A 26,825-nucleotide genomic window follows, 5' to 3' on the forward strand; every position below is an offset into this window, starting at 1 on the left:
AGTCTTTTGTTATTCATTCTTTCATTGATATGAAAATATTTATTGAATACATTATGTATTAGGCTTTGAGATTACAAAAATAAAAAGACTGCCGAGTTGAGTCTTGGAGCATATGGCCTAGGAGTGTGTGAGTTATGCAAGCAGTTATAATAAAGTGGGGTAATAGAAGTATTAAATTATGATAGGCTTTAATAGAAGTATAAAATTATAATAGACTCATTGAGGACAAAGCATCTAAGAAGCCTTTGGAACAGAAACAGAAGAGATTTGTTTGTGTTAGGACTTAAAAGATTGGAAGTAGTTTGTCAGATGATAGAAATGGTAGAGGGCAAGACTAAAAGATACATGCAGTGTTTAAGTTAGGAGAAATCATGAGATATTCATGAATGACAGTTATTTTGGCTTGAATTAAAATATCTTTGGGGGAGAATCTGAGGAGTTAGACCTGGAGAGGCAAGGTAGGGACTGATCATAAAGGACTTTCTAATTCAGCTAAGAAACTTCAATGTTCATATACTGTGACAAAAATTGAAAGAGGGAGAATTGTTAGAAGTCCCTTACAGTAGTGCAGGTTAGAGATGCTGATGACAGTGGAAGTGAGGAGAGGTGGGTGGGTGGGTAGGCAGGTGGGTAGATGGGTGGGTGGGTAAATGGATGGATGGTTAGATAGATGATAGATAGATAGATAGATAGATAGATAGATAGATAGATAGATAGATAGATAGAGATTTAGAAATATTGGAATTGCTGACTGGCTCTGTGCAGGTATGAGTCTAGGGTCTAGGATGACCCCACATTTTTTGCTTAGATCTCTGGAAGCAATTACCATTAAGAGGATATGTAAACAGGATAAGAGGAAAAAGAAGACATGTTTTGTTTAGGTCATGTTGCCTATGAGATATTCAGGTATAGTTTGTTTGGTAGGCAGAAGTCTGTGATAGATACAGTGATCGTATAATTTATCTCCCAAGCCAGGGCACTTTTGAGAATGAAAAAGCATGTTATTATTGATTACACTTGGAAAGTTTTCATTCAAGGACCAGTTAAGCAGTTTGGGATGACAGGTCAATTTAATGAAAGATGATATCCATATTCTTATGTTCATGTACAGAACATGTGCACAATGAGAAAATAAGGTCCTTTCTTATTGTCTGTAATACAGGGATTTTGAAAACTCCTGTAAATTGAAGAACTTATTATTTTTTTAGAATATTTTGATGAAATGAAAGAATATGGCCCAATTCATATTCTGTGGTCAGCATCAGAAGAAGATCTGGCTGATACTCTAAAAGGTGTTGCCAGCTGCATTGACAAATGCTGTAAGGCCACTGAAAAACGGATGTCTGGACTCTCAGAGGCCCTGCTTCCTGTCGTACATGAGTATGTGCTTTATAGTGAAATGTTAATGGTAAGAACACCTAATTTTACTTCTACCTTAGTTCCTGACCTGATTATACGCTTTATAAAGGCAGTTTCTATTTCTTTTTGTTCACCAATATCTTCCCATCCTAGAGGGATGCTTTGCGTGTAGATGCTCATAAATATTTGTTCACTGCTTGAATGAATTGATGAGTGGAAGAATATGTTAATAAAAGGCAGGAATTTTCAACAGCAGCAACAACAGTTTATAAGATAGATTTGAAGCATCCTCAGTCAAGATTTACATAGGGAGTATGATTACTTTTCCAGCCTTTTAAAATTTTACTTTAAAATTTTTCAGCACTTTAGAAATTTCTTTTCATGAAAGAGTTGCTTTCTTGCTTCTAGGTACATTTGATTTAGCAATATATTTAGTGTCATTATGTAGAAAGTACTTGAGTAGGATCTTGATGTTTGTTCTGTCTTCTGGGTGTTTCTGAAAAGAAATCCTTCAAATTAACATGTTTCTTTCACTATTTGAAAAGGCTTTTATTCCTCTTATATCAGAATTTTGCATTTAACCTCCTCAGTTCAAGTTACGGTTTCCAGATATTTGGGATTTAGCAATGCTATCTGCAAAGCTAATGTTTTTCATCCAGTATTATTCTCTGCTCACAATACCTTGCGCAGTTGAACTGATACCCTCAGCTTTCCGGTGTTGTAGGGTGACAGTAGGGGAAGGAGTCAGCTTGCATTCAATTACAGTCCATTTTTTCTGCCATTTAGACTTGAATCCATGTCTGGTTTCTGTTTTCATGTACTCTTGATTTGGGAGGATTTAAATTTTTTTTTTACTTTGTCTTGTTAAGAAAAGCTCCCTTAGCCTTTTAGCATGATATCTGCCTCTTTCGTGTTTATCATGTTTAGGTTTTCCTTTCACAGAATCATTAAATATTTTGTAGGTATTTCAGATTTCTGCTGTTACTTGACTTTGTTGTGATCCTCCCATAAACACACCCTGCCTGCTTCCCTGGTGGCGCAGTGGTTGAGAATCTGCCTGCCAATGCGGGGGACACGGGTTCGAGCCCTGGTCTGGGAAGATCCCACATGTCGCGGAGCAACTAGGCCCGTGAGCCACAATTACTGAGCCTGCGCGTCTGGAGCCTGTGCTCCGCAACAAGAGAGGCCGCGATAATGAGAGGCCCGTGCATCGCGATGAAGAGTGGCCCACTCTTAGAGGAAGAGTCCTCTAATGTTTCACTGCTGAGGTGCTTCCTCCTTGCCTCCATCAATTTCCTTGGCTACATTCCATTGGTTTACTTCATTATTGATCTCTCTCTTGTGTGGCTGTTCAAAGAGATCTGATTTTTATCATTAAAAATATTATATTCTTTTTCCCTTAATTAGATGTTTTGCTCTTTATGTCAAGATGGAAATTATGCAATTTAAATCATGTATTATTAAAGGTGTGGAAAAATTATAATAGCAACCGGAATTGAATTATTTTATAGGTCCTCATTTGATTGTATTATTTTGTAGGTTTCTAGGGTATAATCAATAGCACTTATATTGAAGTTGTGCTTCTGTTTTATATTGGAATATTTTCTTCAATGTGAGCTAAAATAATGAAAAATACATGCCTTGACAAAATGATGAAATTTGTGCAGTTTTTACTAGTTGTCTTCTGAAGCCACCTCTTACTTAAAATATTTCTACCTATATGAAGCACAATATTTCATATTTATGGAAACATACCTAAAATTAATGGGACTAAATTATAGTATGTGTCATTTGAGTTAGAGAAAGGAAGGGGTTCCTGACATTAATGGCCATTAAACATTGAAGTAAATATAAAAGAATTTGTGATAATTAGTTGAATTTTCTATTCATTTCTTTGAAAACAAAAGAAATGTTCATCTCTTTTGAACGTTTTAAGAGTGATTCCACCAGGCACAAAACCAGGGTGAGTCATTTTCAGGATGATTTTTATCCTTAATTCCTCTCGATACTCTCTCAAATACTATAGAGCCAGCTTATCTGGTTTCATTTAACTGATTTGTGGTTAAGGTTCTTCCCTTCCTCTGAAAACACCCAAAAGACCTGTACCTCACTAAGGCCCTTCTCTTGTATGTCCTGCAACTCTGCTCTCCCTGGTTGAACTGTTTGCTTACCCAGAGTTAGTTTTATTTTTGCCTTGAACTGTTTAGGCCACTTGTGTTCATTATTACAATTTCATTATTTAATTAATACTATGGAAACCAGTGAAAGATGAGTACAAATAAAAAGAATCTTGGTGTCTACAAAGACTGTCTTGGAAGAAAAGTGAGTCACCAAGGGAAAGACATTGAAAAAGACTAGAAAACATTTTAAAAGATGTAGATGAATTCTGCACTCAAATTCCTTCACCAGGGTGTTTTAATTGAAACATGAAATCATGGTTATTCAAGAAAACAAGATGGAACTCCTCTCAGTCAGAGCAGAGGCCATGCTTTCTCCTCAGAGTCTTGGCTAATTGGTTAATACTTATATATTTTAAGCTAAAATAAAATCTTAAGATGTGAATGCACACTTCAATATTGATTCCCCACTGTAATTGACTTTGATTAACTATGCCTTTGGAGTCCAATAAGAGGGCTGATTGTAGATACTTTCAGATGTGTAGCCCATGTGCCCTCCCAACTGCAGCCAGTTTATACCATAGCATGTATTTTCAGTGCTCCTATTGACTTTTTTATTCCTTTGTTTTGTTCTTTGCTCTTTTTGAAGAACTGTACATGCCTAGAGTGCACCATCAAAACATATGTATTTTGTACATAAAGTACTTAAACCAGTAAGATGTACATTGGGAAAACTAATAAAAGATTATGAAAAAGTTTCTTTTAAATACTTGCTATCAGTTTAGCTTTTAGAGATTAAAAAACGTTTTTAAGTCATTACACCCCTAGATGACTGATGGCTTGGGGAAGAGATGGTATTTATATTCTCAAATGTATATTTTTGTTATGCAAAGATTATTAAAACTAAGTACAACCTATTTCATTCCTGTGTTTTAATATGAAGGGTGTCATGAAAAGAAGAGATCAAATACAGGCAGAACTGGATTCCAAAGTTGAAGCTTTGACCTCTAAAAAGGCAGATACTGATCTGGTAAGTTTTTAAATTTCTTGTTATAATCACGTAGAATTGATTGTCTAAAATTTGTATTAGCTCCATTACATGCTTGTTTTTAAGCATTCAATAAATGATACTAGAATTTCTTCCAAAAATCGATTATACATTGAGTACCAGGTGAGTCTGTAAGCTTACAATGCTTTTCTGCCTTTCTGTCTTATATTTTTTCTTACAATGAGTAAAGTATGAAGTTAATTTTTTTTAATTAGAGTGCTTGAATACAGAAAGTATGGAAAAAAGTACCTAACATTGTTCCAGAAGGTTAGTAAGTACTCAGTGAATAAATCTACTTTTTACTAGTTTTATAAGAAATTTGTACAAGGTAAGTTGGTGTTCCTATACATTTTTTTCTAGTTATTGTAAAAATCTTTACAAAGGAAGTATCTTTGTTTTCAAATTTAATCCTTTTCTTAAAATACTTTTTTCATGGAAATTTTCAAACATAAAAAAAATCTAATAATATAATGAACTCATTTACCCACCACTGGGCTTCATTAATTCCCAGCATTTTGCCCAGTTTTTTTCACCTGGCTATTTCTCACTTTTTTTTTCCTGAAGTATTCTAAAGCAATTTTCAGACATTATATTTTCACCCACAATAGTTTAGCATTTACATTTTATTGTCTTTGCATGTTGTCATGATACTATCAGATCAGAATTGTTATCATTTTAAAACTGAGGAAGAGGCTTGAAAGGTAGAGTAACTTGCCCAAATTTATATAGTTCTTGAAACAGAAGTAGGACTGCAGGTAATAGTATCACTTGGCTTCCTCAGACCATGCTGCCTCTCAGAGAGCAAGTGTAAAAGTTGGAGAAATCACTCATTACTTTGTTAACTTTTATTACATTTGCTATGAAAGAGACTTTCCTAATTTTATTTTTAATTTAAGGGTTTAGAGTACACTTATGTCAGGTGAATGGGGGAGTCCTTGAAACACGCCCCCTCCCGGCCCCCGCCCCGTTAATCCATAGTATTATTGCTGCCCATCCCAACTTGGCTTGGGAGCTAACCTCCCTCCTCCCTTCTTTAATTTTCTCTCTAGCTTTAATAATTTTCTAACACAAAAGATGATATTCTTACTGGTTTTCTTTGTATTATCTTTCTTTCTCTTTCTCTCCCTGTCGCTAATCTAAACACCTTGAGGGTAGGAATTTTTTAATTGTTTCCTGAATGTTCTCAGCCCAGAGAACAGCACCTGGTACATGGTGGTTACTCAATAAATATTGTGAATGAATGAAACTTGCAGTGATTGCTTGGCTTCATAAAAACATATTGAACGTTTGAAGCAATAAGTCTCTACAAAATCAGACTTTGTGTAAAATATTGAGATTTCACTAAAAAGTGATTATGAATTATCCTCACCTTTCTTAACTATGCTTATTTTTCAAACTCAAATTTATTCTGCATGGAGTGTGAGTGGGGAGTGGTGGGCTGCTGTGGACGGAGTAGGAGAATGGAATCTGTGAGAGAGACTAACAGAAAATGTAGAACAAATGGAACTAGTGGTCGAGGGGGAGCTCTTGCTTTTACCTCAAAATGAGGAGAAAAAAGAGGAAATCCAAGATTAACCTTCTCAATACAGTAAGGGATAAATATATATACACATTTATATATATTGTATTTATATATTATATATTTATATAATATATATACACACACATATATGTACGTATATATATTTTTTTAATCTAAAAAGTCAACTGGAATGAATAGAGATGGGTGAGCACATGTACAACAATTATAATTGTATCATTGGAACTGTAGCATATTTTTATTTGTTAAATAATTTCTAAAGATATTTAAATTTGTGGGATATTGAAATTTGTGATTAGATAAAATATTGCCCTTGACTAAATACTAGGAAAAGTACAGTATTTTAAAGTTTCAGGAGAATAGTAAAATGGCTTAAAAACCAAGCATCTGTTCAGAATGGCTTATATTCGTATTTTAAATTGAAAGGAAGAGTAGTTGGGATTGTTCCAACCACAAAAACACAGGAAAAAATAGCTTAGGCCCAAATATGGCTAGGCTTTCCCAACTCAACTAAAAAACACATTTTTTCTTTTCATTTGACTTGCAAATATTTTGTCTTTTGCTCTATAAAAATTTCCTTGATATCTCATTATAACCTCATGATCCATCTGTATTTTGGATTTCATTTTGTGTCTGTGTGTGTGTGTGTGTGTGTGTGTGTGTGTGTGTGTGAGACATGTCCACTATAAAGTATTTTTTACCTAGTTAGCTGCTATGTTGTAAGATTGGAGAAATTTGAAACTTTAATTATCTGCATTATATTCTGCAAGATAATTTTTATTAAGGTTTGAAACAGAGACAAGTATTTTTTTGTTACCCATCAAAAACAGATCCTAAAATGCATAGGAACTAATTTAATGATTTGTGAATGGTACCATTTACATTTTCAAGCAGTTTGTTTACAGACCTCACTTCCAAATAACTGTGTGTCACAATGATATCTTTGGGAGCAACCTTCCAGGGTTACTTTCAAAATGAACCTGCTCTGATTGGTTGCAGAACAACCGAAGGGAAGTTGCTTAGAAATATGCAGGATAGGGTCACCATGGAAACGTGCCCTTGTGAGGTCCTTCTAAGGAGCCCTCCTTTGCAGTCACCATGGAGACCCTGGCAGAGAACTGAATAGAGCAATCTAGCCTGGTTGTTTACCATGGCAACTCAAGCAGGGCACTTTGGAGACAACCCTGGGGCCATTTCTATGGAGACCTGCTGGGGCTGCCTTCAGAAGCTCCATCAAAGGCACCTTTGGGTGGGAAGTTATATGCAAACTGGGCAAAGCAACTCATAATGCAAAGGTCAGTGAAATGAAGCTCTACCAAGAAGGGCAAACACTAGTGTAGTTATAATTATTGGGTAGAAGTAGAGCACTGATGTAACATTCCGGAGGTCATGTTAGACATATCAGGTGATCTTTATCAGGTGGGCTACATGGCATGCAAATACAAGGCTCTTGTCTTTTACCATGCCTGTGTGCAACTTTGTATATGCTGTAAATTGGCAATTATGACATTATTATTACTTTTTTCTTATCACACAAATATGCCCACAAAAATTATGTGTTTTCCTGCAAACTAAAATAATGTTTTATAGCGAATTCCTTGATTTATTATCTGGGTAGCTGTAAAGTGCCTGCTTCTTAGAGTTTGTGGTTTGTACTTCTTATCTCACAACAATAAAATCAGTTGTTTCGAAGTGACCTAAACTCAGTAAAGACTTGTAGAATACTCATTTGAAGGTCAGTTCAGCTGTTCATTTAGAGTTTTGTCATTTAGGCTTTGGAATTAGATAGACCTAGGATCAAATCTTAGCTTATCTGTTTATTAAGTATTAAGACACATTTCCTAACATTTTTAAGCCTCATTTTATCATGTATATATAAAGGGAGACATTGTTAGTACCTTTCTAATAGGCTTGTTTAAGGATCAAATGATACAATGCAAGTCAATTATTTGGATCATAGAAAGCACTCAGTGGTTGTTAGCTGCTGTTATTTTGATGGCTTTACAGAAGTAATACTTGAGATGAGTCCTGTAAATGAGTAAGGAATTGTTCCTTGAAGACTAGTGAGTGGATATTATGAAAAGTAGTAAAGGCTCAAAAAAGTGTGCTAAACTGAGGAGCCCTGGTTGATGTGTAGAGAGCAGGGTGCAGGAGAATTGAGGGACATGGCTCTAAAGGTGGACCGCAGTCAGATGGGAAAGGAGCCTTATTTGTCAGGATGAGGAATATGGGCTTTTTCCTTTGGACTGTGTGGATTCAGCGAGAGCCTGAACTGAAGAGGTGGTAGTGGAGTTGCAGAGAAGAGAAATTTGAGAGAGACGTAGGTGGAAGATAGAATCTGAAGCACTTAAAGAATGAGGGTGGCCCTTGTTTCAAGTTCTTAGTGACCCTTGACATTTCTAGATTGTAAGGAAAGCAGATTGTGGCTTTACAAATTGAACTATAGCATATAAGAGGAAGAAGAAAATTGGAGATGTGTGACTTTATGTCACGATGAGATGGCATTTAAGGTAGAAGTATTCAACGAAAACCTTTTAACAAATGTTTTTAGGTACCTAACATATAAAAGACGCTATTCTAAGCACTAGGGAGACCGTGGTCAAGAAAGGCCCTCATGAGTCTTATATTCTAGTGATAGAGACAATAAGCAGCAACTGAAATTTATAGTGTATTGTCATATAGTGATAAGTGTGGAGAAGAGGTAGTGTTGGGGAGCAGTGCAATTTAAAATTAGAGGTTCGGAAAGGTCTTACCGAGAAGGTGATTATGTAAAACCCAAAAGAGGTGAGGTCTTGAGCTACATGAATACCCGGCAGAAGAAATTTCAGGCAGTGGGGACAGTAATTGCAAAGTGGAAGTATGCCTGCATGTTTCATGAAAAGCAAGGAGACCAGTGTTGCTGGAATGGAATGAGGAAGCAGAAGAGTTGTGGGAAATGAGGTCGGAGAGGTCGCCAGGGGTCAGATCATGTAGAGCCTTATAAGATTTGGTCTCAGCGAGATAGGAAGATAACAGTTGAACAGAGGAGTGACATGTTCAGAATTGTTCTAAATCGATGACTCTGCTTGGGAAGGACAAAAGATAATGTCTATGTGGAGTGTGTATGGACTGGGAGAAGGCCAGAGCTGGAGACTAGCTCTTCCAATCCCAGTGAGACATCATAGTTTGGACCAGGGCGGAAGTGGTGTGGAGTGGTCAGATTCTGAGGATATTTTGAAGACAGAGAGCTGTTTGCTATTTGGTAGACTATGAATTGTGAGTGAACAAGGATTATACCAAGGTTTTTGAACTGAGCAACTGGAAGTTAAGTGTTGGCATTGAGATGGCAAAGACTTTGGGAAGAACAGGTTTGGGAAGAACATGGAGAAGATGAAGAAATCAGATTTGAATGTGTAAAGTTGCTGTGCCTATCAGATACCCACGTGAGGTGTTGAGTAGGGAGTCACATATGAAAATGACTATAAAAATCCAGAGGTCAGGGGAGGGATCCAGCCGGAGATATATATGGGGGAGTTGTTAGCAGATAGGTTGTATTTAAAGCCATGACATTTGTTGAGGTCACTAAAGGATGAAAAAAAGAGGTCCCAGGACTTAATAGGACTGAGCCTTGGCATATTCCAACAATAGAAATCAAAGAACGGATGGCTAGTGAGGAGAAGGAAAGAGAATTTATATAGCTTCGGCTGGTGGTAAATAATTGGACCAATAAGATGAACTAAACTGATTTATTTAGGGTCATTCAACTTTTTTAACCACTTCTCCATTTATGAGGTATTTATAAAAACAGCTTGATACAGAAAAATTAAGGTAACTGTAGATAATAAAACATTTTAAGAGAGATTGAGTGTTAGATGCTCTGATAAAGAAGAGATTCAATAAAGTAGATATTCAATCAAAGTAAGGAAATTTCTGTCTGTGGAGATGAAGGTATAACAATAACTGAGATTTTGAGGAAAACTCAGATACTTGGAGGAACTTGTGGTTTTTGCAGTTTAGTTATAAGTTTTCAGAGTCAGAGCTTCTGTTTGAAAATGCTTATTCACTTCACTGTTTAACTGTAAGATAAATAAAGTTCATCTGTGGTGCTAAATAATGCTGCATATCCATTTTATTTGTACTTTTATTTTTGAATGGATGATTTATAGTTTGCCACTCAAAGCAGCATTAAAATATAAATGAATATGAATACATTTGACATTTAGCAATATGTGCATGGAATCTGAGAGTTGGATCTGGATATAATGCCATAGCTGTTTAACAGTATATTTATGTGAACAAAAATAAAAAATGCATTTTCATAAGATCATTATAGTCTGGATTTGCATATAGCCACATTCAGAAGATACAAACAGATACCAAATTTATTTAATCTGGTCCTTGCTCTGTGTGAGTTGCTATTTTTGAACCAGTTTTTTACTCCCATCCTCAAATTGTGGTTATTAATCTTCAAGTGTTCTTGATAGTGTACTAAATGATGTATAAAGCAAGAGTGCCTTCTCTTTAAGCTTTAAAGAAATGATAATATTGACATAGCTTTTTTTTTTTGTGGTGGCAGCAGAGGTTGGCTCTACCTTTTCTCAGATATTTGTTGTCTCACCTCTCCCCTGACTTTTTAACAAATTTATTCCTTTCTATGTGCCTCATTTTCTAGTATCTGTTTTTATTTCTCTCCTTCTTTTTTGCCTGTTTGCATCTATATGTGTTTCTCATACACACAGATACATACATGTACATATACACACACTCACACAGCAGTGAAGGACATGCTGCTATCCAGTGGAAGGAGAAAGGACTTTCTTCTTGTATGTTTCCGTTTATCAGTTTATCTTAGAAGGTATCAGCAGACTTTTCCTCACATCTCATTGGCCAGAGTCCTGAAAAGTCCATGATCAAGCCAGTTGCTTGGAGTGGGAATGTGACCATAAGAATTGACTTGGACCAGCTACAAACTGCCTTCTGATGCAAATACCTAAAAAAACTGGAGCTCTTTCATGTAGTAAGAAGGAGAGTGGGGAATGGATTTTGGGTAAACAGCTAATAAATATGTGCCTCACATACACAGTGTACCTGTGTATTGGAGTTGTAGACGCACCACTGGGTGGGGATCTGGGTGAATGAGTGACGCTTAATCAACAAAGCCCTCAGCAGCCTCTCGTTCCAGAACAAAGATCCAGGCAGTGCCTAGAATTCCTCTCCCTCCGTACCGTCAGTCAGGCCTCTCATTCAGGGCATCATTCATTCAAGTGGTTGGAAAAAAATCCATGTGCTGTTATTTATATAAACTTGTAAAGGATAATAATTTTTGATTAAATAGCAAAAAATCATGTCTACCTTATGAATAAGTCTGTTGAGCCTGGGGTGTTTATTTTTATTTATTTTTTTGGGGGGGGAGGTCTTTATTTGGGATTTTACCAGGTTACTTTTTCCCTCTGTTATTTGTCTCATGGCATTGCAAGTAGAGCAGTATCTGAAAAGTATTTAATATAAGGTCTTAAACCCAATTGCAGAGTTGCGTGTAATTTCAACCACAGTATTTTGTGCCTTTGTAGTTTGGGACAAGTTACTTACATTCTCCTTGCTTTAATTTCCTCAACTATAATATTTGTGGGTAATATCTTCCTTAGAGTGTTGTTAAATCAGCCTATGAAAACTCTTAGCGCAGTACCTAACCAGTGTTAGATTGTAAATATTTTGTATTTGAAGTATATATTGGATGACTCATTTTTCTAGATTAAGGTTTGGAAAATGGTAACTGTAATCCTGCTTGTTAGACTTTCACATTGTTAAAAGAAAAAAAAAAGGCATCAATTATCTTGAGTTGACTAGTGACCACTCCCACTTGCCCCACCTGGTCACTTTAGGCAATTGAATAGATAATTTAAAATGTATATGAATTTATACTGACTGTTAAAAAGTTATGTTTTGGACTCTAAACAATTATTTTAACTAAACAACACTTGGTATTGTACCATTGATTTGTAATAAGGGACATTTTAAGGAAGAGAACCATAAATCCCCTTATGATAAGCATCAATAGCACAGACTACATTCTGGTTTTCCTTTATGAGGACCCCTGAGGAAAGTTTCATTTATGTCTCAGCACCAACAATGGGATTTAATTTCTCCTGAGCCGTTAGCTTGTTTCCAGCGTGTACACATCTTGGGTTTTATACCTGTTCCTATCCCACTCTTTATACCACTCTTTACATTAGTTTCTAGACTGTTGAGAACCCCATTTCTGATCCACTTCTATCTGGCAAATGTCTTTTATGTGTCAAACTCACCCCTGGCTTTACCTTGTTATTCCCCTATTCTTATTTTCCTTTGTGCTAATGTCTTTATCCACTTAATACCTTTAAACTAGTTGTAGAGTATAATTTTGGAAGCCATCTTAAATCTAATATGGAACAAGGAACAAACTAATAAATAAGGACTAGAGGTAAAAATATTCCAAATAATTTCAAAGATCAACACATTTTTTTATAATGTATTTTTGACCCAAAAAATGTGTTTTTAGTTATTTCTTTTGGAATCCTCCAAGGCCAGCATATCTGATGTGAGCACAAACTTGAACACCAAATTACTCGTGTTAACTGTTACCCAGAAAATTAGTCAGGAGATGTTTGCGGGTGAGGTTAAAAAAATTGTACTACTTCCAAAATTTTTACCCGTGAAATTTGCTTAGGGAAGTTACTGCATATTAAGGCTTACTGATTTGAAAAAGGAACACATAAACTTACAGTCTTGATGAATAAGGCCTGTGTACGTTTGTGGTGGGTGAGGGTGGACGGGGCAGGGGGGAGACAATGAAATACTGAAGAGGAGAGGCAGTGTAACATCGGTGTAGGTGATTTTCTAAGGGAAGATTGTAAGCTCTGTGTCTTTCTCGAGGAACATTTTTTCCCCACTGTCTTGACTGCAACAGAAAAAGTAACAGATGGATAAGTAAAAGGGGTAGTTTAAAATTCCAGTCATTTCTTCTCAGGATTTAAGAAATTCTACTTATAGTGTCCTTGTGGATTTGTGGTTTGGTTTGTGGAGTTCTGCCTACCATAGATATAATAGTTTAAACAGCTTTCCCATATAGAAACTCAAAATAGATTCAATTTCCCTTTAATTTAGACTTTTCGTTAATAAGAAATGTGTCCTAAGGGTCTGTCTTACATATCTCTTTCACTCCCGGCCCTGCCTGGGCACTCAATAAATATATGATTATGCTTAGAGCAGGAACACGCTGGGAGTCTGAAGCCTGGAGAGGGCTTTGATTCACTTTTACTTAACTTGTGGCCTTAATCAGACATTAAGTGTTCTTTATCCATGAACAGGCAGAAATAATGCTTACTTTGAAGAAAACTTTTTTTGAAGATGAATTAATGTTTATAAATCTAGAGCTTGTGCCAGTAAAAATTTTGGTAAATTAAAGAAGAAAGTATAAAAGACTAATATATTAGAAAACATGTAATGGTATCATAAAACATTATTTAAAGTATGAATCATTTTTAAATAGTATTTCTAAAAATAAAATATTAGATTTCTACAAAGAACAGAACCAGTAGTTTTTCTTCTAGTACAGTACCATATCACCAAATTAACTGCATTTTGATTTATTATATTTCTGGGTTTTGGAGAGTAAACTTTTTCTCTCTACTAAAGCTTAGTCAATAGCAGAGCAGACTTAAGGGGAAATGCCCCAATCAAAGCTCCGTTCAACTTTCAAAGAGGTTCTAGACCCAAACTAGTGCTTTCCTTTCTGAAGCATAGTTAGTATCTGTATAGTACCTGTTGTATGCCAGGCACTGTTTTAATAATTTACATATACTATCCAATGAATAATACTACACGGTAGGCATACTTTATTCCCACTTTTGTAGATGAGAAGATTGAGGCCTAGCTTGTCAGTCAGCCAAGATTTATGAGTTCCCTCCCCGTCTAAGCACTTCATGGTGGGGATACTGCAGTGACCAAGACTGACATAGCCCCTCTCCCCAAGGAAATTATGGTCTAGTGTGTGTGTGTGGGGGGGTGATACTGAAAATAAAGGAAAAAAATAATAAATGACTCATAATTTTAGATAGTGCTTAGTGCTATGAAGAAAATAAAACAGGGTAATGTGATGGAGAACACCAGGAGGGGAAGAGAAGGCCTTTCTGAGGAGGTGACATTGAGAGGAGAGCTGAGTGCTGATAAGGAGCAGTGATTCCAAAATCTGGCACAAGTGTTCTAAGAAGAATCCATGCAAAGCTCTGAAATGGGAATTAGCTTCCTGTGTTCCAGGAGCTTTAGTTATATCTGGTGTAGCTAGAGTATAGGGAATGAGGTACCCCTTCATTAGCAGCTGGGGCGTGAGGACTGAGCAAGCAGATGAGAACATATAGGCCATGGGTTCCATCCTAGTTACTATGGGGAGCTACTGAAGAGTTCAAGCAGGGAAGAATTCTGATTTTGTATATTATAGGCTTAAAAAAATTTTTTTTTAATCTTGAAGTGACAAAGCTATAGAAAAGTTGCAAGTACAGCTCAAAAATCTTTTTTTTTTCCTTGAATCATTGGAAAGTAAACTGCAAACCTTATACTCATGACCCCTTAAAGGTGTATGTTTCTTACAAACAAGGACATTCTCCCATATAACCATAATACAACTATCAGTATCAATCAGTTATCATTGAAACAATACTATTATCTAACACACAGACCCCTGAATGATTTTGCCAGTGTTCTGTAATGTTCTTGACAATGGTTAGTTAGATGTCTCCTTCAGTCTAGAATAGTTTTTCATCTTTCCTTTACTTTTATGACCATTACACTGAAGATTGCAGGCCAGGTATTGTGTAGAATACCTCCAATATTAACTTGTTTGATACTTCCTTATGATTAGATTTAAACTGTCAATCTTTGACAGGAATATTACTCAAGTGATGCTGCAATCTACCTGTTAGGTAACGCATGATTTTTATTTGTCCCATTAACGATATACTCTTTGATCTCACTCGATTGAGGTGATGTCTGCCAAGCTTCTCCACTGTAAAATCACTCCTTTCCCTTTATAATTAAAAAGCATTTTGTGGGGAGCTACTTTGAGACTGTATAATTATACCATTCCTTACCTTACTTTAAACTTTAGATTGATTTGTGTGTGTGTGTGTGTGTGCGCGCTTTTCTGTTTTAGTCAGTTCATTTTAGTCCATTACTATCACTATGTATTTTGATATATAAATTGCCTCCAATTTGGCTAGTAGGACCATCTTCAAGCTGTCTTTTTTTCCCTCCTTTTAACATGTTCCCATCATTCTTTACTTCTTTCTGCTACAACAAGACTTTCTAGGCTCTTCTTATACTTCTCTTGCTCCAGCCCTGGAATCAGCCATTTTCCTAACAAGCCCTCATTAGTTTTAGTGGAAAAAATTATGTTTAGAATATAGTATCTTGGCATTAGATATGTTCATTGCTATTTAGGTATCATTATTCCAAGATCTGAGTGGACATAGATAGGAAACATATCTATGGATATATAGATAGGAATATAATGTATAACCACACATTTTTATATCTATATTGATTTGTCTGTTTATATATATTAAAAATAACAATTTCATACCAACGCCTCCAACTTAAATCCAATATCATCAGGGTTCTTTCTAGTTTTCTTTCTTTCAATATTTGTGGTTCTCTTTCTGCCAATGAGAAACAGGCTCCCATTATCCTTTACATATCTATTTATTTGATTGATTCCCTGTTTGCAAACAATCTTGCATAGCTCATGTCATCTTCTTTCCTAAGTGGAGGTACTCCTCACCCCACTCAAGTTTCCACACCCTGTGCTGGACCACACCCATGCAAGAGCACCCTCTTTACCACTCTAGGAGTCTGTTTTCCATGCTAGTCTCAGCTCCCCCCATGCTGCCCACACGCAATACACACCCTTCTCACCCTGCTTGTGCTGTTACTTCCCATTCTGGACCACTCTTTGCAGGGAAGACCTCATCATCTTGCTAATGCCTTCATATCCTGCTCTGGGCCACCATGACTTTGCCTTCCTTCCTCCACCAGAATGGACACCAGCCTTGCTCTGCATTACCAAATAAGCTTTAGGACTGAATTGTTCAAGAAGAGAAAGGGAAAAGGAAGAACTGACAGTTGCTTTCAAGTGCTCACTCTGTTTCCTGCATGGGAAACAAAAAGACTGTTGAGTCCAGTGCAGTAAGGTGGTAGTAGTGGAGATTTTGATAAGAAAGGTTAAGTGATTTGTCCACAGTTATACAGTTAGTTAAATAGTAGAACCAGAACTCTAACCTGGCACTATACTCCCTGGTCTCTTATCCTTTTTTTTTTTTCCTGATAGGTGGGTTTGAAGTCTAGAAGGGTGTGAGACTTCGAAGATAGATAACAATTATATTCTACTAAGATCAAAACAAAAAAGGAATTTTTAGAATTTAGTGCTTTTTTTTTTTCAATCGCTTCCAAAAATATATATATTTAGAATTCACAGTAATTTGGGAACACTTTAGAACATGTAGAGTTGTGATCTGGGAAAGTTGAAATTCTTTTTGCCTTCTTTCAAGGAATTACTATATAGAATTTTATTTTAACCAGATCAGTATGTTATGCTAAAACTAACTGATGATGATGATAATAATAACAGCTAACATTCTTTAAGCACTTACCATGTGCCAGGCAGAGTACTAAATGCTCTACATGTATTGTCTCATTTAAGTATCACACAATACAGTGAGGTAGGTACTATAATTTTCTTCATTTTACTAATGTGAAAACTTAGGTACAGAGAAATAAAAGTTACTGGCTCAATATTGCACATGTAGAGGTTTTCGAAGCAGGACTCCAGAAATTGTGCCAGTAACTTAAAAACTGTATTCTAGGGTAACATCTGAAAAGATACATATCAACATGCTTCATATGACTGATACCGATCAGTTAGAGTTGGCACGCATGATAAAATCTTTTTGCCATTCCTGCCACAGAACATTATTGGTGATTTGAAATATTCTGTGACAGTGAACTGGCAGTTTTAATAGTATGAATTTTAGAGTAAATTGACCTGCCTTGCTTATCTCTCAGTAAAAAAGAAAATGTGAAATGAATTAAGGAGGCATGATGTATGTCAGTAGTTCTCAGTAGCTGTGTGGCTGGGGAAGAGGGGAAGAATTTTTTGAAAATGCACCTGGCGATCCAAAACCTGGTGATCACCAGGTGCATTTTCAAAATAAACTACAAACTTGCAGAGGTTCTGTGCTTCCCAGGAGGCAGGTTCTGTTGCTGCTGGCACCCTCTGATATAGAAGCTTTTCATCTAAAATGAATAAGAGAAAGGACAAAGAAATGCATTCAGAACAAATATTTAATGCATTAAAAGATCTATCACAGACCCTCACAGCAGGAAAATGCTGGACACATTCTGCATTAACGAGGATATGAAACGCGCATGCACATATGCCAGATGTGATCATCACTGTCACATGTAGAAATGCAAATGTAAGGACACCCTGACACAAGTTTCCCAAAGAAGATTCCACACCAAAAAACAAGGTTTTTGTCCAGCGTCAAATTTTTAGTTATGATATTTAGATTAACTTACTCATGCACATTTAAGATCACACACATATATGAATGTGTGGTTCTTTAATATACACATTAAATAATATATTAATGTAGAAGTATCACCTTTTGCACTCCCACATGCATCTTCAGCACTTCTTTTGACTCATCTGATTCTCTTTTCATTGGAAGAGGTTATATACTCATACAGTTCAACAACCAGGAAAAAGGAGCTCAGAGTCTCTGTGTCTGTGCCTCATTTTTAGTCCCTATATGATATGTCCCTTCACATGTTATCTCCAACCACCAGTGCTCATGTATAGAACATTAGGAATGTCAACATTTCATTTGTCCCCAAAAATATATTTCTTGATCTCTAACGTAAGCAATTAACATGTTGGTTAAAAAAATAACCAACCAAAATGATTTATTTAAATATGTAATATATTCACATGATTCAAAATTCATAAATTTTAAAACACACATTTAATGAAAAGTCTCCTTCCCATCCCCATATCCTATCTTCCCAATTCCCACCACCCACTTTACAAGTACGTACTGTTGTTAGTTACTTTTGTAGCCTTCCATGTTTCTTTATGGATGTACCACAAATTCAAATATACATTCTGATTTTACTTTTTTATGAATGTAGTAATATGCTATAAAGTTTTCTATAGTTTGCTTAATTGATATAATAACATATCTTGGCTATCCTTCCAGTTATTGGTCTTTTACAGCTACATGGTCTTCTGATGTATGGATGTACCAGAATTTATTTAATCTGACTTCGACTGGTGAACAGTTATTTCTAACCTTTTGCTACTATAAACAATGCTTCAGTGGATAACCTTGTATATGTATTATTTTGTGAATGTACCAGTAGATCTGTAGAATAAATACCCAGAATTGAAATTGCTGAACCAGAGACTATTCAGTTTTGATAGCTCATTATTAATTGTTCAACCTTGGACAAGTTACCAACTTCTCGTCAACTTTGTTTCACAGTTTGTAGAATAGAAGAAATACAGTACCTAGCTCATAGGGCTAAATGTGTAACGCACATAAGTGCTTAGAATAGTGCCTGGTACAAAGGAAAAGCTAAAAGAATTAGCTGATGTTATTGTTGATGTTATTAGAACTACCACCAAATTACTTTCCGCTGGGAGAGCTATTTACAGCCTCATCAACATGTTTGATTGCTTGTTTACTCCTGTACCCTCCACCCCAGCCTTGTCAGTGTTATCAAACTGTAAATCGTTGCCATCCGTTAAGTGAAGATAGTATCCCTTCGTAGTTTTAATTTGTATTTTTCTTATGATGAACAAGGTTAAGCATTTTTTATGTTTAAGTAAAATTTGTCTTTCTTTTTTTGTAATTGTCTGTTTTTTGCTCATTAGATTTTACCTATTCTTGATCTTTCCTGATTTTTAAGAAATTCTTGTTAGAGAAATGAGTCCTTTTTGTCATTTGTACTGTATTTTAATTTTCTTTATAGTGATTTTTCCTGTACAGAAAAGTTTAGTTTTTATAAAGTCAGATTAATCTATCTTTTTCTAAAGGATTTTACTTTTAAGTACAAGTTAAGATGACAAAAGAATTGTATCACACTTCTTTTATTAACTTTTGGGGTTTTCTTTTTCACATTTGAATCTTTGAGCCATTTGGAATTAATTCTATTTATAAATGTGAGGTGTGGATTCAACTATGTATTTTTTCAGGTAACTATCCTGCTGTGCCAAAGCTATCTATTGAGTAGTCATGTTTTCCCCATACTTTGCAACACTACCTTTGAAGTATACTCAGTTTTTGTTGTCACATGCAACTGTTTTAAGGCTTTCTATATGTTCCCTTGATTGGCCTGTTAATTAAGCACCAGAACTGTACTGTTTCAGTAATGGATGTTTTAAAATATGTTTTATATGTGGTGGAACTTGTCTACCCCCACTTGTCCTTCTTATTTGTCGATTTGCAGTGCTTTTAAAAGTAAACTTTAAAATACTTATTTGTAATGATAATAAACACTTGAATTATGAAGTTATTTCCTAAAAATAATTAGTGTGCTGTCTCCCTTAAAAAAAATACTAAACTAATTCTATTAGTAAACTACTATATATATCCAAAAGTACCAAAAATTGAACTTGTTTCAAGCTAATATTCTAAAATACCGTCATGTCTTTAGAATGAAGTAATTGAGAAAATATTCATTAATATTAGAGGATTTCTGGGAAACCATGTAAAAGCAGGTTTACTAAAGGATTTTTTTTGGGGGGGAGCCCCTAAAATGTATATACTTGAGTACATATTGCTATTCCAGTTATATTGATCACAGCTCTCTAGATCTTTGCTATGCAGTATTGTACCCACTAACCACATGGGGATATTTACATTTAAATATGAATTAATTTAAATTAAATACAAGTAAAACTTCAGTTGTTCAGTTGGACTAGCACATTTCAAAGGCACATGTGGCTATTGCTACTATTTTGGGCACTCCAAAGTTGAACATTTCTCTCATTCCAGAAAGTTCTATTGGCTAGCTCTGTTTTAGAATATGCTGCAACTTTAAGAGCTGTATTTTTTATGTATGGTAGTTTGGTTGATTGAGTCAAAGAGGAAAGACCATATCTAATGAAGGTTTTAGCTTTGGTAGGGATTCAGATAGAAAAGAGATGAATGTCTGAAAAAAACATCAAGAGAAATCACTTGATTAAAAGTCTAATGTACACAGTACTTCAGCAATGATAACATTTCAGTCACCAGACTTTTTGATAACGTACTCTATCACCTAAATATTTTTGAGCACACCTCCCAGTATGTGTACATTTTAAATTTACAAATTATCTACTTGTACTACTTTACTCATATATTTTATCTGTATTATAAACTATGCATGTAAAACATTACATGAGGGTTAAATATAAGGTGATCAAAGGGTACAAAGTTTCAGTTATTAAATAAGTGACGGGATTGTAATGTATAGGGTGGTGACTATAGTTCATAACACTGTATTGTATACTTGAGACTTGCTAAGAGAGTAGATCTGAAAAGTTTGATAGTTCTCATCACAAGAAAAAAAAATTTGTAACTATGTGTGGTGATGGCTGTTAACTAGACATATTGTGGTGATCATTTCTCCATATATACATATATCAAATAACTTTGTTGTACACTTGAAACTAGTATAATGTTTTATGTCAATTAAAAAGAGTTAAATATAAATGGGAGTTCCTTCATGCAGCCTGTGAGCTGTCTTATATATGTCTTGAGGTTCATGGGCCGCATTATGGAATTGTGTAATATGGCGGGGTTGGATCACAAATTAGAGAACCTGGATTCTGGAAAAAAGTTACAGAAAAGTAACTTAAACCTCAATAAGCATTCCTTTTTCTTGTTAGTAAAACAATATTTACGTTATAGGTGTATAGTGAGAATTAAATGAGATAATACATGAGGTATTGTTTGGTTAAATAGTGAATAAAAATATTTAATGGCAGAAAGTTGTATGGCCTGTGAAGGTCTGTAAAATAAATGTTTAGATTTGGCTTTGAAATAATTTTTATAACTTTATTAAAACCTAATGATAGTATAGCATATAGCTTTTCTAGGCTTGGATTATGTTCTTCAGAAACAAATATAGGAAATTACATCAAAAGAGTTAAAAGACCTTGATTAAAAAATTTTTTTTCTTAGGAGACACATCATTCCTTTTTAAAAGGTTTATATTAATTGGACTCATGGAAGCACCTGGAAAAAATGAATCCTCTTCTGTCCTATATATTTTTACTGTGTCTCTGTTGTACAGAGGATGCAAAAGAGATCACTACATTTCCTAAAATGGGGCTGTTTAAATAATTGGCTTTCTGTTGCTTCCAGTGTCACAGGAAATTATGATTATTCCTTATTCAAAGGACGTTAATGGTGTTGGAGGTACTGACTTGAAAGGTGATGCATCAGCTATATTTGTGGGTGTTTTATGACTTAATTGGTCATTTTAAGAAAATACATTGTGCTTTACTGAACAAGCTACATTTGGATAACAAAATTGGCAGTGAATTTCAGGAAGAGAGGTTTCTACTTTTTAAGAAAAGTGTGTATTGTAAAGTGTATAAAAAAGGCACTCACATGTAGTAATAATCACATGGATGCCTGAGCAGCATTGTATAATCAAGCATCTAATTTTTCAGACACATCTTACCCCTCTCACAAATCAGAAAATAATATAATTTTATTGTTAAGAGCCCTCTTCTCTCTCCCCTGCAATTTAATTAATACTTGTTAAGAAGAAGTAGCTGTCAGATTAGAACTGAATTTTTGAATTTTCTATTGTCTTATGATGGAGTGGCAATCTAAATCTTTTTATTTAGGTATATTATTTTCAAGAACTTTCAAAATGATAATTTCTCAGCTTTTCTGATTATGAAGAGAAAGTTTTAGCACTTGAATAAATAGATTGAATGGTTAATTATTTCCATAAAAGGCAATAATAGAGAAGCCATTTTAAAAAGAAAACAATGAAGATATTTTTAAGTAAGAATAGCTGTTATCCTCAAATTGTATTGTTTTGCTCAAAAATTTTGGTGATATATACCTTTAGGTTTAGGTACAGGCAGCTTGTAAGTTTCTGTGGTATTTCAAAGTGTGGTAAAACAATCCTTGGAAAGGCAATAGTAAAACAAGCCTAGAGGGGCTTCCCTGGTGGCGCAGTGGTTGAGAATCTGCCTGCTAATGCAGGGGACACGGGTTTGAGCCCTGGTCTGGGAAGATCCCACATGCCTCAGAGCAACTAGGCCCGTGAACCACAACTACTGAGCCTGTGCGTCTGGAGCCTGTGCTCCGCAACAAGAGGGGCCACGATGGTGAGAGGCCCGCGCACCGCAATGAAGAGTGGCCCCCGCTTGCCGCAACTAGAGGAAGCCCTCGCACAGAAACGAAGACCCAACACAGCCAAATAAATAATAAATAAATAAATAAAAACAGAAAACAAAAAACAAATAATGTTTAAAAAAAAAAAAAAAGCCTAGATTCATTACTAATATTTTACTTTTCTGAAATCATTCATTTATTCTACAAATATTTATCACATTTCTACATAGTAAGTACTGAGGATATAATGACCAAAAGGTAGACACATGGCCCATGTTAGAACTTATATTCTAACAGGAAAGTACATACACTTACAAAAAATAATTGTTCTAATGAATGTTAAGGAGGTGAACAGTGGACTGAGATGGAGAGAGTAGTGAAAAAGTACCTACTTTGAACATAAATGCTGTTCTGAAAAGGACTAACTGAGGAACTGGTACTTAAACTGGAATTAAAAGAAAGAGAACTAGCTAGAAGATTTAAAATGGAATAATTTTTAGAAACCTCACCATTTATTTGTCTTCTTGGATATCTCTCAATAAGTTTTAAAATGTTTTTTTCCAAAACGGTCTTCTATATCTTTTCATAAATTTATTCCTAAGTACCTTATGTTTTGTTTGTATTTATCATAAATTATATATTTAAAATTTTTTATTTTATAACTTTTTTTGGGCCAGAGTATAGAAGTGTAATTCACTTTTGCATATTTATCTTATATCCAGCAACCTTCTAAATTATTTTTAGTTTTAATAATTTCTTTGTACACTCTTTGGGATTTTCTATGTAGAAAACCTTATGGGTATATATTGATAGTTTTGTCTCATTTATTCAATCTTTATACCTTGTATTTATTTTTTCATTTCTTATTGAGCTGGCTAAAAAATGCATTGTAAAGTTATTAGTGATGGGTCATCCTTGTATTATCCCTGACGCTAAAGTAAATGCTTTCAGGATTTTTTCCATTAGTATTGATGTTTGCTAAACATTTTAAAGTATATATATTTTAATCAAGTTAAGGCAGTTTTTATTTACTCCTATGTGATGAGAAGTTGATTCATAAGTGGGTGTTGAAATTTATTGTGTGGTTTCCTGTACCGACTCATGTAAGTGTATGATTTTTCTTCGTCATTCACTTAATGTGGTGATTTACACTAAGAGATTTTCTCATTTTAGCCATCCTTGGATCCCTGGGATAAATTCAGCTTGGCCCTTGCTGGATTTGGCTACCTCAACTTTTAGGACTTTTGTGTTTATATTTCTGAATAAGAATGATTTGTCATCGTGTTGTATATTTCAAACATATACAATTTTTTTTTTTTTTTTTGGTCAATTATACCTCGATAAAGCTGGGGGCAGGGGGAGAATGATTTGTAATTACCATTGCTTGTACCAGAAATGTCAGTTTTTGTATCCAGGTCATGCTATCCTTATAAATTCTACATGCTAGACTAATTTGTGTGAGATTGCTATCATTCATTAGGAAAATAACTCTTCCAATAATGCGTTAGGAGCAGACCCTTGTAAGTTGTTCAGATGTTAGGAGCTCAGTCATGATATCGGAGAGACTCTAAATTTTAATCGTGCTGCCCACATGAACTTACTGCTGTACTTGTAAATAGAGACAGTCATAGAGTGAGGAAAAGGGGTGCTTACTTGCCACTAGTTCTAGATTATAATGTCAGGGATAAGCGATGAAGGATGGGATGATTAAATAGTCAGAGACAGTGGTTCTTTCTTAGAGAGGTAAGTGAAATTTTCCCTAGACTGCTGTTTAGCAGTGATAGATCAAAGTGGTTGAAAAAAGTTTGACTTTCCTTCTATCATCCTGGCAGCTATTCCTGGAGAAATAGACTATGGGGAAGCTGTTTTCTCAATCTGTAATTTTTATAAATGATACTTTGATAAAACCTGGTAATCATGGCAATTAACTCACCTAGAATTATCATGCCAAAGTGTATTAATTCTTTATTAAATATGTAGTTCAGCAGTCAAGCAGATTTCCTTCTAACACATTGTAATGCAGTGTGTAGTTCAAACATTTTTATGAAAAGAGTTTACTTTCTTTGGTATAAGAAAGTTGGAATGTATACCTCAGTAGTCTGAGAGACCCATTCGTGGCCAGTGCAAGATCAAAATTTCATGAAGGTCTCCTGTTTTAAAGTTTCATATGAATATCACTACTCCATAATATATTTATGTTTATGTTAATTTAAAAATATTTTTCTCTGATCTCCATAAAATATCTATGACAAGATTATGCCACATTTATTTATGACATTGGCAATCCTCTATGTTATCACTGAGTATTGATGTGGATATAGAAATCCCAATTTAAGAAACGCACATTAAGTCATTCTGTACTGGTCTCATCATGAAACTGTATCAGAATTAGGAGGACATTTTGATTTAAGTAAAGATGTACCTCTGTGACATCAGTATGCCAAAAATTGAGTGAGAAAAGAAGGAAAATATTTCACATAGGGGCACTGTGTCTAGCGTGGTACTCTTGGCACATAGTAGGTGCTCAACATATAGTTCTTGAATGAACTAATATGTTTTCTAAAAACTAATCTCTGGTAAATAAGAAAAACTAAAGGCGTAAGAGAATGTTTGGAAGTATAGGGGGTCTTCTTAAGTTGCTGGACAGGTTTTTTTTAGTTACTAGGAAGTATATTTTAAGGAACTTTCAGAATCAGTGGGGGAAGATCCATCTGCATTGTTTGTCTTAGGATTTTATCATTCCATAATTTAGCAAGATACTAATATTTCTTGTATTAGAGTGGAATAATTTATTAACATAATGTGGTAACCTAGTTCCTCAAAATGGAGGTAATTTCTGGACTTCTTGGCCTTGCTTATCTGATTTGGAGGAGGGCCTGATGGAATGGCCTTACATAGACCTTTTGGCATGGCCACATTGTCCATTCAGCCACCAATACTCTCAGGCACATTGGAGCATTTGGGGAGCTTTCTGAGCTATTAAGGTCTCTTTGTTTCCCCTATGGCTGTTCCTTTTATATGCACGTCCTCAGTAAGTATACCCTAACATAGTAGAAGTGAGTGAGCTGGCAGATTCAGTCAAGACATTTCTGAGACCCTAACAATTGTCCTTTCATAATCACTTTGGAGTGCCACTCTAACCCTAACATATATTAAATGCTTAAGTCCCAGGCACTTTGCTAACATGTTATTCAAAAACAATCCTATGAAGTAGGTACTTTCTTTTTCCTCATTTTACAGATGAGGAAACTGCAACCTATCACAGAACTGAATTTAGTTAGCTAAGGTCACACGGTCAGGATTCTCACCCGTGGACTTCAGAGCACAGGCTCTAGATCACTGACATATAAATGTGTGTGATTATGAAATTTTTAAAATTCAGGGAAAAAAGAGAGGAGGAGCCAAATACAACTTATTAATACCATAAGGCAACTGAGAAAGATGCAGTAAGGAAATTTATTAGATATAAAGATACATTTCCTTTTTTAGGGAAATTTTTGAATCTAGATGTTCTGGATTTCTTAAAATTTAGTTTGGGAGGTACTTCCTTTTATTATGAAAAAAGAACAAGCTCATTGATAGACTCTAAGGTAGTTGGTAAGGTTACATAAAGGGAATGCCCAATGCAGTGTGGATCTGAAACCCCTACTAGGTTGTAAGCTCCCAGCAACAGGAACCTTCCCTCTCGTATTCACCTCTGTGCTCTTGGTCATGTTCCTGGGCCAATGCCTGGGACATAGTAAGCACTTAAAGATTTGTTGAATGAATGTTTACTTTTATTCTCAATTTATTCCTTCATCTTCTTGAAGGTAATAAGGAACTGTATTTTGGAGGAGAATAGAGGTTTAAGGAGCACAAATAAATAAAATTAAAGTGGGGGGGCAGGAAATATTTTTTAAAAAAAATCAACTTAGATTGAGTTTGCCAAAGAATTCTGGAGAAGAAAAGCATAATTGAGAGCTGCTGGAAGGATGTTGAAAGTGCACTGTTACATGGACCCACATTCATCATGTGCAAAGTCTACTTTGTAAGACTTGGACCAGCTAGACTGGGGGGAAGAAAGCTACCTCTAAGAGTTATAGAGAAAGTTAAATGAGATGCCACATGTGACATGCAGCTCAGGACCTGATCATAGTAGGGACTCAGCATTGTTAAGTGAGCAGGCAGATGTTAAGAATGTGCAACATACATGCACAGACACAGCTCCTTTTCCTAACTCTATCCCTCACCATAGCTTCAAGACACCTCTTGTAAATTCCTCTTTTTCTTACTATCAGACCATTCTTGATAACGTTAGAGACAAGGACAACAAAGATAATCAGAAGGCTATCCAGCAAGAATGTGAAGGA

The 26,825-nt window shown here is 35.3% G+C and overlaps 1 protein-coding gene across 2 annotated transcripts in view; it reads left to right on the forward strand.

Moving 5' to 3' along the window:
* SNX7 (sorting nexin 7) overlaps nt 1-26,825 on the forward strand; it is a 98,371-nt gene that overhangs the window by 44,147 nt on the left and 27,399 nt on the right. For both annotated transcript variants that reach the window (XM_068540386.1, XM_068540385.1), the window contains exons 6-7: nt 1,209-1,408; nt 4,420-4,506. In XM_068540386.1, the coding sequence (XP_068396487.1) occupies nt 1,209-1,408; nt 4,420-4,506 (287 nt within the window). The remainder of the gene's footprint in view (nt 1-1,208; nt 1,409-4,419; nt 4,507-26,825) is intronic.

The sequence above is a fragment of the Eschrichtius robustus genome, chromosome 3 (genome assembly GCF_028021215.1).
Source record: "Eschrichtius robustus isolate mEscRob2 chromosome 3, mEscRob2.pri, whole genome shotgun sequence".
In the NCBI taxonomy this organism is placed as follows: Eukaryota; Metazoa; Chordata; class Mammalia; order Artiodactyla; family Eschrichtiidae; genus Eschrichtius; species Eschrichtius robustus.